Source organism: Trachinotus anak, unplaced genomic scaffold (assembly GCF_046630095.1).
Source record: "Trachinotus anak isolate AG129_WGS33_773 ecotype Australia unplaced genomic scaffold, CSIRO_AGI_Tana_v1 ptg000013l, whole genome shotgun sequence".
Classification (NCBI taxonomy): Eukaryota; Metazoa; Chordata; class Actinopteri; order Carangiformes; family Carangidae; genus Trachinotus; species Trachinotus anak.
In genome coordinates, this window is record NW_027273864.1 from 14,530,209 (window position 1) to 14,543,260 (window position 13,052).

A 13,052-nucleotide genomic window follows, 5' to 3' on the forward strand; every position below is an offset into this window, starting at 1 on the left:
AGTAGAAACTTCTTCAGCTGGTAAACACACACTGGTAGAAAGAAATGTGACAAATGTGAACTCACAGTAGCCAGAAATAGACGCAGACTGCCAAAAAAAACCCTTTAAACATGCTGTCCCCCCCCCCCCCCCCCCCCCCCACACACACACACACACACACACACACACACCAAATACATACGTACAAGGACGCCCACCTACACACAGGCACACAATGTGCATGTCTTGCCGTCGGAACATAAGCGAAATTGATTTTCTGACAATGTGCTGTAGTTCATATCTTATGTAGATCAACAGCGTTTTGCGTTTTGCTCTTCTGAGCGCAGTGATTACGCGCTGGATGTTGAGGCGAAATTGAGGTGCAGTGCTGGCTCCGGAGAGCTGCCGCTTCGCTGAGCTGCCGCTTCGCTGAGCTGCCGCTCCGCTGCCGCTCCGCTGCCGCTCCGGTGCCGCTGCCGCTGCCGCTGCTGCTGCAGGGGGAGCGTCCCAGCCGACAGTGCTGCGATGTGTGGCTGCCTTATTTGTCTCCTGCCTGCCGCGTTTGTCCACATCTAGTCCCATTTGCAAGACCGCCGAGGAACAAATTCATAAAAGATGGGCGACGTCCTTGCAGGTGGGAGGTGAAGCAGCTTACAGTGTGCGTCTTTGAACTGAGGTGAGCCCCCTCTTCATATGGTTTGACTGTAATAACAGGCCTACAGCTCTGCCTGCTTTTTTGCGTTTCTTAGCCATGGGTGAACATTTCGCAACCAGACAAAACGAGAGAAGAAAGAAAGGCGTGGACATTTTTAGAGCCAAGACAATTGTCGGTAAAATGACCATATGTAACGGACCTTTGTTCTGGATGAGATGCGTTTCAGTGTGTAAGGGATGTAATATAATATACATCAAGATTTGTGTGCATTATCATTTTTTCCTGCAGTCTTATTCACGACAAGGTAGGATAATAGGCCTGTCCGATGGAGCTTATTATATATGCAGTCTGGCCCGGACTGCTGCACAGATGATTAGATTCATTTGACATTTTCTTATGTTTAAGGATATTAGACAGTAGGGGGCCAATTCAATAGTCCAACATTTCAATGTATCCAATTGAGGCAGCATATCTGTTTTTGGGAGGGACCGATGTCTATGTCTATAGACCTTTTGGTGGCGTTGATTCAGCAAGTTCACAGCATTACACTTAATGTAATGTACTTTAAATAATAATGGTATGAATAAAAATTATACTTCTTATAGCATTCATTCTTAAGATTACTGTTCTTCGTATTCTCCAGAGCTTTGGTTTGTATTATATTATGGCTTGGAAATCACTCAGTATTATTATTAGTATCATTATTATAATATAATGTAATATAATATAATATAATATAATATAATATAATATAATATAATATAATATAATATAATATAATATATTTTGATTATATATATATATATATATATATATATATATATATATATATATATATATATATATATATATATATATATATATATATATATATTATTGTTCACCACAGCCAAAGTCAGTGGCTCATGACATATCTATCTATAATTTTTCATGAGTTTATCATGAGGATATGATCATAAGGTGTTATCATTTTACAAAACTGTTATCAAAGCTAGTACATTAAAGTAAAGTAAATTGTAAGCTACAAGTTTAAAGGGCTTTGCCATGCGTAACAGTACAGTTACATGGTTTTGCCTACACTGCTTTTATTTTGTGCTTTGTGTATTTGTTTGTGTATTTGTTTAATGTTGCCTGTGTTTGTTAGAGCCAAGATAATTAGAGATTATTAGTCTACAGTGACTTGCAGTTTATCTGCAGTAAGGATACTGACTGGAGCAAAAGAAAAGAAAAATCTCTCTCTCACATAATTACTTATAGATAATTTAAAAGTATATTCTTATGATTTATTTTTTGAGAGAAATCTTATTTTATCTCATACAGAAGATTAAAGGACCAAATGTCCAAATGTCACTCGGAAGTGACATAAACTAATGAGTTTGGTAAATATAAATAGAGTGAGTATTGGGTAAATCGGGACACCTGGTAAATTACAATTAAGCTTTGCAATGAATATCTTTTCAAGAAATAGACAAAATAAGGCAAAACCAATGCTTATCCATTGCTGACAAGGAAGCTGATAAGGAAAAAAATCCTGTAAGTGGACGTGGCATCTTGAGTGATATTTGATCCCAGAATCACAATAGTAATTGAAATGACAGCATTTTGATGTTGTTAAGCTTTTTTTTTTTTTAAACTGGATCACATATAATTTCTCTTAAATATGCTATCAGCTAACTCAGCTAACTGCAACTCAGCTAAGAAGAACAAGCATAGCTACATTTAAGCACACATGGGAGAAGTTTGCCCTCAGGGTTTTCTGCCTGAAAGCAGAATCAGCATTGATTTTTTTTTAATCCAAACCATGATCCTTTCCTAAACCTAACCAAATAATTTTGGTGCCTAACCCTAACTGAGTTTGCTTTCTGGCAGAAAGCCCAGAAGGCAAACTTCTCCACACTTCTGTTTTACCACCTGCCAGTCTGGTTAGAAAATATTACCACACCGATAAAATCTCTAAATCTCTCTGTGTAATATTTTACATAACATTAAATATATGAATATTTTGAAATGATTAATAGATTTTAAAAAAGCTTATTACTTCTTAATGTTTCACAGAAGCATATCAATTATGTTGTTATTTTCAGGTTTTCCGTCCATCTGCCTGTCTGTCCTATTCTTGTGAATGTGATATCTCAGTAATGCCCTGAAGGAATTTCTTCCAATTGGGTACAAACGTTCACTTGGACTCAAGGATGAACTGATTAGATTTTGATGGTCAAAGGTCAAGGTTACTGTGACCTCACAAAACATTTTTTTCTATAACTCACAAATTAATATGCTACTTATGACACAATTTAATACAAATGTCCAATAGAATAAAATGATGAAATGACTACATTTTATATCCAATTGATCAAAGGTCAACTTCACTGTGATATCAGAATGTTCTGTAAAAACACTTCTGGACATTTTCCATTGCTTTTAAAAGGAGCACTTTGAGAAACCATTTCCTGTAAGAGATGATGTCAGCAGCCCAGCCTCAATAACACTGAATTAGTAACCCCCACACTATATAGGGTTTCCCCTGGGGGCTGTAAGATCAAGCAAGCAGCTGATGAAGTACCATATGGATGCTCTACAGTGTTTTTATGAGATGATGGAGTTGTTTTGAATAATGTTGTATAGAGTTTACAATTGGGTACTAGTCTGTGATTTTATAATGATTTTTATTCTAAAATGTATTTTAGAACTCAATTTCCTCATTTCTTATTGTTTCCAGATGGAGAAGGTGCTCACTCAGATGAAGCTGCCTACAGACAATGCCCTCTCACTGACTGGATAGAGGCAGCTGGGTATATTTTCTCTTAAATGTTTTTTAAACATGTTGGCAGTTCTGGAAATTCAGAAGAAAAAAAAGCTAAAGTCGCAGCGAAACAAACAGTATCAGTTGACAAGTGATAATAAAGACATCCCTTTTCTTTATTTCTTTAACATCTTTTGGTAGAAAGAAAGAAAAATAAATAGATAAATAATTAAAGAAAGAAAGAAAGAAAGAAAGACAGAAAGAAGGAGAAAGAAAGTTTTGGAGCCATACTGTTGATTAACAGGATAGATTTTTACAAGTCGGTCTTAAATAATACTGTATGTATGATGCGGGACTTCAACAGTCAATAAGTCAAATCAAATGGAAGTCTTAAAGTTTCAGGCATTTTGCTGCAAAATTCCTTCTTTCTGTTTCCCTGGACAGTGTTTATGTGCCAAGCTCCAGTGGAAGAATAGTAACACAGAGAATTTCATAATTAAACGACTGTAATTTGGAAAATATCCGCTTGATTTGGCTGAACAACACTGAACAAAGACAATGGATTTTGTCCCTGAACTCTTATTTTACAGGTGTTCTTCGTGGCCAGTATGGACAGGGGGGATACTTACTGCAACCAGGAACTCTTAACATACATATGAGCATGTGAGCATGGTATTATGAGAGACTTATTGTCCTTGTCTGTGTCAGGTTTTAGGATGCGCTCCCTGAGGAAGACAGTGTTGCTTGCCATTCTGGTGTCTGTGGTGCTGGTATTGGCCCTTCTCCATTCATGGCCCACTCGGGCCTACACCACAGTGGATGTGTGGCAGAGACCAGGGCCAATAGTAGAGAGACATCTGGAGGAGAGGCTCCCAGAACCAGACCACCAATTAGGCAACATCCCCTTTCATGTGAGGGATAATGTTGCAAGGTAAGTGTTAACAACAGAGCATTTTTTTAACAGGTAATTGATTCTATTCAACAGACCTGAGCTAAAATCGATCCTCACATACATGTGTCTCTGACGCAGTTTGTTGGCACGTAATGGGTGCGTATGTGAGGGTGAGAGTGGAGGAGTAAACCTGCCCTTCACCCAACTCTTATTCCCACGGGTGTCGGCTCACCCGCTGCACACTGCCTTTGAGGCCTCGGAGCTGGAGGAAATGAAGAGGAGAAGGGCCAAAGAGTATAAGAGTTTCCAGAAGAGGTAAGCAGCACCATAGAACAGAGATGTCAGACATTGTAACCAGGTAAGCATAATAATGAAGCACAGAGCAAAAAGCTACCAGAAAAGCACTCCTTAAATATTATCTAAATTTAGCTTTATGTACATTCAAAGGTCAAGGTCAATTTTATTTATATAGCAGATTTAAAACAAACAGGGCTGACCAACTGCTGTACAGTACAAGCATTAGAATAGAAAGCAAAGTATGAAATACAATATACAAAATACAGTGTAGCACACAGTTTAAAATATAACGTAAAATACGGTTTAAAATACAATGATGATGCAATAAAATACAATACAAAATGCACCAATCAATACTAATACATTTCTTTGGGTTTAATGGCTAACTGAAGGCCAAAGAAAAGACATAGGTCTTTAGTGATGACTTAGAAATATGGAGGGCGGGAGCAGACCTAATATTTGAGGCCAGGCTATTCCATAGTTTTGGGGCAGCCATCGCAAAGGCTCGGTTGCCTTTCATTTTGAGCCTGGACTTGGGGACCTCAAGAAGCTGCTGGTTTGACGACCTAAGTGTTCTGGCTGGTGTATGAATTTGGAGGAGTTCCACGTTGGTACTGTGGTGCCAGACCATTTAATATCTTAAAAACTGCTAATAAAACCTTAAAATTGATCCTGAAGTGGACAGGAAGCCAGTGCAGGGAGGCCAGTACTGGTGTGACGTGAGCGTGCCTTTTTATTACAGTTACTAGGCGGGCGGCGGCATTTTCCTATCGCTTAAGGCGTTGTAGAGAACACTGGTCTAGGCCCAGGTAGAGGGAGTTACAATAATCCAGTTTAGAGGTAATAAAAGCATGGATAACCCTTTCCTGATCTTTGTGTGATAAATAAGACTTTATTTTGGCAATAAGCCTTAAATGGAAGAAGGCACACTTAACTACAGTTTGTCTATTGAATTTAAAATCACTCTCAAAATCACCAAGGCTTTTGATATAATTACGATTTAATGAACCAAGGGGGCCCAAAACACCGTCAAGATTTATCGGGCATTTAGGAGGATCAAACAAAATAAACAAAATAAATAAACAAAAAATGTGTTTTCATTTTGGTTCAGGAAGTTGAGGTACATCCAGGTCTTAATGTCATTGAGACAACAATTTAGTTTTTAAGGGAAGTTAGATCTGAGAGCTTTTAAAAGAGAAATTTCAGTACTGTGGTTTCTAAAACCAGACTGAAACTTCTCATAGATATTGTTTTACTCTAGAAATGAATGCAATTGAATAAACATGACACCAGTTTGGAGATGGGCCTAAAATTAGAGAGAACAGAAGGGTGCAGATTAGGCTTTTTAATTAGTGGCTGCACTATTGCATGTTTAAAAGAAGCTGGAAAACACCCTGAGCTAAAACAAGTATGAATCAAGGTAAGAATAAAAGATCCAACAGGTTCACACACCTCTTTAAGAAGGCAGGATGGAATGATATCTGAGAGGCAGGTTGTGGGTCAAAGCTCATGAACTACATCAGACAGGAAAGATAATGATATGGGCTCAAACTGGGCAAAGACAGCTGGGGACATAGGAGGAGCAGAGGGGTCAGGGACAGTGGGACATGATATAGGCCGGAGCAGAGATTTCATCCACGAAGAAATGGAGGAATTCATGGCACTGAAACAGTCCAGTAGGATCTCAGGATATCCTGTTTCCATCTTCTCTCAGCATGCCTACAGGAAAGCCTGAGAGCACGGATAGAGTCAGTAATCCATGGTTTCAAGTTCAAGTTTAATTTATCAGATGCCAGATCTATCTTCAGTCATCTCTGGATCATTTCTAAGATCAAGGCCTTACTGTGTCTCTCTGACATGTTGAAAAGCCATTCATGCCCCCATATCACCTGTTTAAAATACTGTACCGTTTCCCCTCTTCGTTTGGTATCACTCAGGATTCATTTTCTGTCTTTGGCTGAAAAACCTTATTGCTCACGTTCCGTCTTCCCTACAATAAATTATCTAAGATGACAAGGTCTATTATTATTGGCCTCCATTAAATTCTTAACCTCGTCTTTTGGATCGCGTCAATCAGTTTATGTTATCAAAGTGGGAATTGCATTCTTTCTGAAGTTTAAGTGCATTTGTCCATTTATTCTGTTCCTGTCTATGCATGTGGATGTATGTTGCTACAGTATGTATCTTCCTGATGTGAACGTTTCCCCTCAGGTCACAGACACCTGCAGATGTTCTCATTGTTGCAGAGGCTAACAATCCCTTACAGTATCCAACACAGGGGGTTGAGGTACGGCCCCTGAAAACAATCATCATTCCAGGTAAGACTTCAGATAGGGAGTGGGTGAGACATTTATAAAAGACTCGTGGCAAATTAGACCACCGTCCAGCAGTTGATAAGAGTTATTCACACATTCATTTATGTGCCTCCAAACCGGCTGAAATCCAGTTACGAGGAAAAGGGCATTGAATCATCATAAACCATACCAAGTGTCACTCAGAAAAGTAACTACACACTTCTCTGCAATGAACTGAAGACTTTTATATGTGTGTGTAATGTAAAAACCGCACGTGGTCTGAGGGAAAAGTTGAAAGTATGCTCATTCCTTAGAGAACACATACACAGGAAGTAGATTATTGCACTCAGCAACTAAGTCTGTGTATTGTTACAATATGCTTTCAGGCTTGGCCTTACACAACCCTCCCAGGGACCATTACTCAGTAAGTATTTCAGTATGTGTACATGTTTATGATATATTCTGGCCTTTTGATTCATCTATTTTCTCTCCATCTTGTTGCAGATAAACATCACTGCCACGCTGGGAACGCTGAATGTGGCAGCAGAAGTAGACGGGGTGAAAATCAAAGGTGACGGCGAGATGCACATGACCCTGTCAAGCAGCCTCCTGCCAAACCTGAACCGACAGCTGCAGTTTGTCACCTACACAAACACACTGTTTCATCCCAGCACGGCTGACACAGGTGAGGCTTCAAACAGAACTCATCTTTTTTTTGGTTTAGCTGGTCTGTCCTTGTTCTTATTTTTTGAAATAATGAGAGAACATTTTCAGGTTAGTTTAAGACCCTATCTACTTTTAGTGTTTTTTCATGTACACAGTCAATCAGTCAATCAAGTATAATCTGTGATTAGATTTAAAGCAATAGTTTCCCATTATGAGAATACAACATTTGCTTTCTTGCTGAGATTTAAACATGAAGATTGACACCACCATCATGTCTGTAGTGTAAATATGAAGTTACAGCCACCAGCCTGTTACCTTATCTTAGCAAATATAATCTAAATCTAAATATTAAATAAACTCTCCTAACTTTAGGATGATCATTAATCTATCCTAACTTTAACTTTTCCACCACTTTGTTTGATCCTTATGGCTGCTATTTCATTGCTTTTACACACCCAACAAAACCAAATGTCAACAAGCAGAATTTATTCATACAGAGACTTATGACAGATGTGCTGCACTTTTCTACAGATGTTACCAACACGTCTAACTCATCTGTCTTGAAGTTAAGTGTCCGCCATTGTTCTGTTCATTGTTGTTGTATATTTCAATGAGAAATCGAATAATTAAAAAATACCTCAGTGAGATAAGATGAGAAAAGTAGCATTGGTTGCAAAGTAGCAGCTATAAAAGTTGATCACCCATGTTGTAGGATTTCCTGCCTGGATCTGATAAAATAGTATTTCTAAAGATAGTTAAGATTTGCTTCTTTAATACTAACATTAGCCTCTTCCTATCTTAAGACTTAAGATAGGATGTTTCTGTAATGTGGCCCCTGGTTAAGAAACAGTCCGAAACATAACCCCACAAAAACTGTGAATTGTAGTTTTTACACTGCAGATTAGCCAAACAAGATCCAAAGTTTAAACTAACTATGTCCTGGCTGTAGCTTCATATTTACTCTACAGACATGACATTGATATCAATTTTCTCATGTAACTCTCAACAAAATAGCAAATAAGTACATTTTCCAAAATGTCAAACAAGTCTTTAAAAGATTTCACTTCTCCTCATTTTCTTAAGGGAAAAACAGATATTTTATTGTTTTTGGTCTTTTCCTTTTAAAGACCTCACACCTGCCGTTGGTAACTGCATAGAAATAATAATACAGGTTTAGATGCTATTTCCTTTTATAGAGATGGGAATCCAAATAGGAGGCTGTCTAATAATACAGGCTGTTTGTTTTGCTTCAATGGAGAATTAACAAAGCCTGTTGACAGGCAATGACCAAGGGCCAAATCTACTTCTCTGAATTATTTACCAGCCTCTTAGCTGCATATGGCAATTGTTCATTTCAATGTAAATCTTTTGTGGCTAGTACATAAATACATACAGTATTTCCCACTCCAAACAGCATATTAACAACTGTGGAACCAGACAGGAGTGAATCACCCTTAGTTAGATTCTGTAACACTAATCAAATTGATTAAAAGTAATTTTTGTCGTGCCTTTTAGTGCAGTTTGAGACAGAGGGGCATCAGGCTGTCTTCAGCATCAAGATCCGTCATGGTGTAACACCCAAACTGTACAACACTGGATCCAAAGGAGGTAAAACACAACACCAGCGTATTGTTAGTGTCCATAAAGGTCAAACATCATGTTATTTCATCAAAACTGGCACAATTTGCCTGCTTGAGATATTTATATTTTATCATTTGCTAAAAAAAATGAAGTCTCCTCCATCTGCTGTTTGATTTTCCTTCTCTGCAGACTACAATGTCAGTGCCCTCGTTACCATAGCCACAAAGACTTTCCTTCGTTATGATAAGCTTCAAGATCTTATCGACAGCATTAGAAGATACTATCCTACTGTCACCATAGTCATCGCTGATGACAGTGAAAATCCGAAAACCATCTCTGGGCCCCACATCGAACACTACATTATGCCTTTTGGAAAGGTACAGAAGTGCAAGAGGCACATACTGATGTCTTTTAATTTCACATCTCTTCTGTGGCTGTTGATGCTCTCTGGAGCTTAAGCTCAGTGTCATGTGTTGTAGGGCTGGTTTGCCGGACGAAACCTGGCCATTTCCCAGGTCACCACAAAGTATGTGCTGTGGGTGGATGACGACTTCATCTTCACAGCCAACACAAAGCTGGAGAAGCTTGTGGATGTTTTAGAGAGAACCACTCTGGATCTGGTGAGGGACGGACAAATCAGTCTGGTGGTTTTGCAGAGATGTCAGTGATGGCAGTGTGTGTGTTTGTATGTCCAGGTGGGTGGTGCAGTGCGGGAGGCCACAGGGTATACCTCCACCTACAGACAGACCATCTCCATTGAGCCAGGGGAGGAGGATGGCGACTGTTTACACATGAGGAGAGGATTTCATCACGTCATCCAAGGCTTCCCTAACTGTGTCGTCACTGACGGGGTCATTAACTTCTTTCTGGCTCGCACTGACAAAGTCCAGCAGGTCGGTTTTGACCCGCGCCTCGCCAGGGTAGCTCATCTGGGTGAGTACACTGAAACACCTCAGGCAGAATTATTTTCATATCACTATATATAAAAAAAAAAAGGAGGATTTATGATACTACATGATGCTACATGCTGCTACAGTGTCCTGAATTTTGAGGTAAAACATGAATTTAATCCATTTTGGAATAAGACTGTAACATAACAAAATGTGGAAAAAGTGAAGCGCTGTGAATACTCTCCAGATGCACTGTAAACTTAGTATCTGAGAAAGGTGCTGATGAAAACCATTACACTTAGCAGTAAGACAACAGACAAAACACAACTGCATAATCATCAATCCACACTTTCCAGTGAAGTGTTATAGAAGTGTTATAGTTTTTACTTTCTAAAGATTTGTATCTTAATTTAGTAATCTTCATTTACTGAGATAGTATCATATATCAAGATAATTTTTGCTGAGTTAATTATGCTGTGCCAGAGTCACTGCACTGCTATAATTAAACTATGCATGCACGCATTAGAATGAATTCATTTTCAATTTAATATCCAGTTCCCTCTTTTTCTGCCTTAGTTTTAAGGTCTTTAAATTCCTCTTATTTATCTCTTTTCATTGAACAATGACTGAAATATCAAACCCATAAGTCCATGTTTTTATGGCTGCACAATCACATCCAATTGAAATATTCTTTATGTGTTGTACACAATGTTTATCTTATTTAATTTTTTTCTATATATGACAAATCTTTAAATAAAAATGAGTTGAAGTTTTGAATTATTGTGTTTGTTTTTCAGAGTTTTTCATTGATGGCCTGGGATCTCTCCACGTGGGTTCTTGTGATGATGTCATTGTCAATCATGCGACCAAAATCAGACTTCCCTGGATCAGCCAATCGGAGAGCGACAAGACTTATGCCAAGTTTCGTTACCCGTCAGCCTCTTCTGACGCCACGCATACGAAAAATGGCCTCCTGTTCTTCAAGAACAGATTTCAGTGTTTGACTCATAATTAGTTTCTCCTCTCCTCTTTATCCTAAGGTTCCTCTGCTCTTCCTCGGTTGCCAAAGAAGTTCTCCTCCACTGCGTCCCGTCAGATAAGATTTCAGACAAAGACCTTTGTTTGCCTTTTCTTGAAAACCTTGAAACGGTTTTCAGGCTTCACCGCAGAGAAGATGTGCCATGAGAGCAGTGTTACAGTGATAATTCTGTCAGTGCCCAGCTCTGCGGTGGACTAACAAGTCCGTTTACACTGTAAATATCTAGACAGCTGTTGTTAATGTTCAGGCGCTCTTCTAGAGTGGAAACACTATAAAATCAGCTGTCGTAACAAGCTTATTGTCTTGTTTACACAGTTAAACCACAGCTTAATCTTGATTAATTCAAGGTTATAAAGGTATTCTGCTTTGTGTTTGTCAAATCTTATCTGACTATACATCCTCATGTTGTTCTAACACAGAGACAAGCTTTGGGAAAACCCAACAGGTAGCATCTAGACAGTCTGAGTCACCTCATTGTCATCTTATTCTAATGTGAGTAGAGGTACGTGTCCTCCTTCAATTTGCACTATCCCAAAAAAACCCCACTGAGCTTGAAGAAGCAATAGTGACTCAGTGAGTCTGTGAACGTTAGCGAGGACAAAGGGACACGTCTCAGAAAGTGACAATCCTGTACACACAGAGTATAGGTATCACCTTACCAATGCCACATGAAGAACGCATTCAAAACTTTTCACGTGGTACCTACGCTCTGTGACTGGTTGGTCGTGCCAAAGGTGTGGCTGCTTTGGGATCATTGTATCTTGTTTGTGTTATTGTTTTGCTACCCCTTTACCCAAAATCCCCAGTGTCATTTGCGAGTGAGTCACCACATCCGGAGGAGAAACCTTTGGTCCCATCCATCTGGAGTCAGACCTGGTGTTACCTGATCGGGGAGCAGCCTTGTTTTTGTCTTCTGCTGTTTGTCACTCTCCAGTTTCTTCAAGGAGCATCTAAAGAAGAGGAGCGTTTCCGTCCAGTGCACGCTGATGAACAACAATGAAAGGGATTGCATCTTAACACGCTGCCTAAAAGAATGGATGAACCAAAGTGCATGTTTGTTTTCTGTCATTATAAAACAAGGAAAGAGGGGGGTAAGGGGGGGGGGACAAGTATTAATGAAAGTTTGATGATTATTTCACATCTTGAAACACAGTATTGTTAGAGCATGAGAGAAAAACTGTGAGGAGTGACACCTAGTGAGACAACGTCAATGGAACGAGGTGAGACTGGGATGCACCAAGGCTTAAAAATCCTGTTTTTATACTGACAACTCCTCTTTGGAGAGTTGGTGTCTGTCAAAGACTGTGATACACTCATGCCTGAAGTGATGCTGTTTTTTTATACCATGGCCTTTAGATGGTGCCCTTGTATCATGCTATTGTTTCCAATAAGTCAAATAAGTTTTTAACAGTCGTTTGTTATTAGCAAAGAGGTGCCAGAGATTTATAAAATGATTTTTTTTTAAATCTCGAGAGGAATATTTTAAAACTATCTTGTGTAATGTTTTTGTCTGTTATGGATTTTTTTTTCTTTGCCAAAATGCAACACTATCTCCATGGACAGGAGCAAGAAACTAACTTCATTAGTGAAACTATTATACAAAAGGCTTTTGTGTAGTTGTGTGTTAAAAGATTTGTCTCATGTTAGGATTTGTAACCGTCGACAGATCTATAGCTGAGCTTAAAACTTTTTTCTTTTTTTTTTATTAGTGACATTTGTGTTATAAATTTGACTTGCCTGCTTCACCCAAAAACTACTGATGTGAGTCTTCTGATCACAGCATAATGAGTATTTTTATTTATGTATTTAAATTGTTGACATATTAAAATGTAGGTGAAAAAAAACTCTTGGATTTCCAAAACATTTTTGCTAAGTTTCAGGGATGATGAGGTGAAAACAAAGAGTTCAGTCTACATTAGAGGCAAGTGTACTTCGAGGCGTCCCTGTCCATCTCCAGAAAATGTGACACTTCTATTATAAAACAAAAAACGTTGTTAAGCACAGTTTGTAGTTATA

The 13,052-nt window shown here is 38.7% G+C and overlaps 1 protein-coding gene across 1 annotated transcript; it reads left to right on the plus strand.

Annotated features, from left to right (window-relative positions):
* The first annotated feature begins 164 nt into the window (after nt 1–164).
* On the plus strand, nt 165–12,880 carry b4galnt1b (beta-1,4-N-acetyl-galactosaminyl transferase 1b). The gene is made up of 12 exons (XM_071494436.1): nt 165–655; nt 3,354–3,426; nt 4,086–4,308; nt 4,408–4,584; nt 6,778–6,884; nt 7,247–7,284; nt 7,365–7,545; nt 9,042–9,134; nt 9,297–9,484; nt 9,587–9,727; nt 9,803–10,040; nt 10,795–12,880. The coding sequence occupies exons 3-12, from the start codon at nt 4,094–4,096 to the stop codon at nt 11,010–11,012; spliced, it is 1,596 nt and encodes a 531-aa protein (XP_071350537.1). The 5' UTR covers nt 165–655; nt 3,354–3,426; nt 4,086–4,093; the 3' UTR covers nt 11,013–12,880.
* The last annotated feature ends 172 nt before the right edge of the window (nt 12,881–13,052 follow it).

Bases quoted from the DNA above. Each gene is read 5' to 3' on its own strand.
- b4galnt1b (XM_071494436.1), top strand. From the start codon at position 4,094: ATGCGCTCCCTGAGGAAGACAGTGTTGCTTGCCATTCTGGTGTCTGTG. The intron at 4,309-4,407 runs GTAAGTGTTAAC...TCTCTGACGCAG, and splicing joins GTGAGGGATAATGTTGCAAG to TTTGTTGGCACGTAATGGGT. The intron at 4,585-6,777 runs GTAAGCAGCACC...GTTTCCCCTCAG, and splicing joins TATAAGAGTTTCCAGAAGAG to GTCACAGACACCTGCAGATG.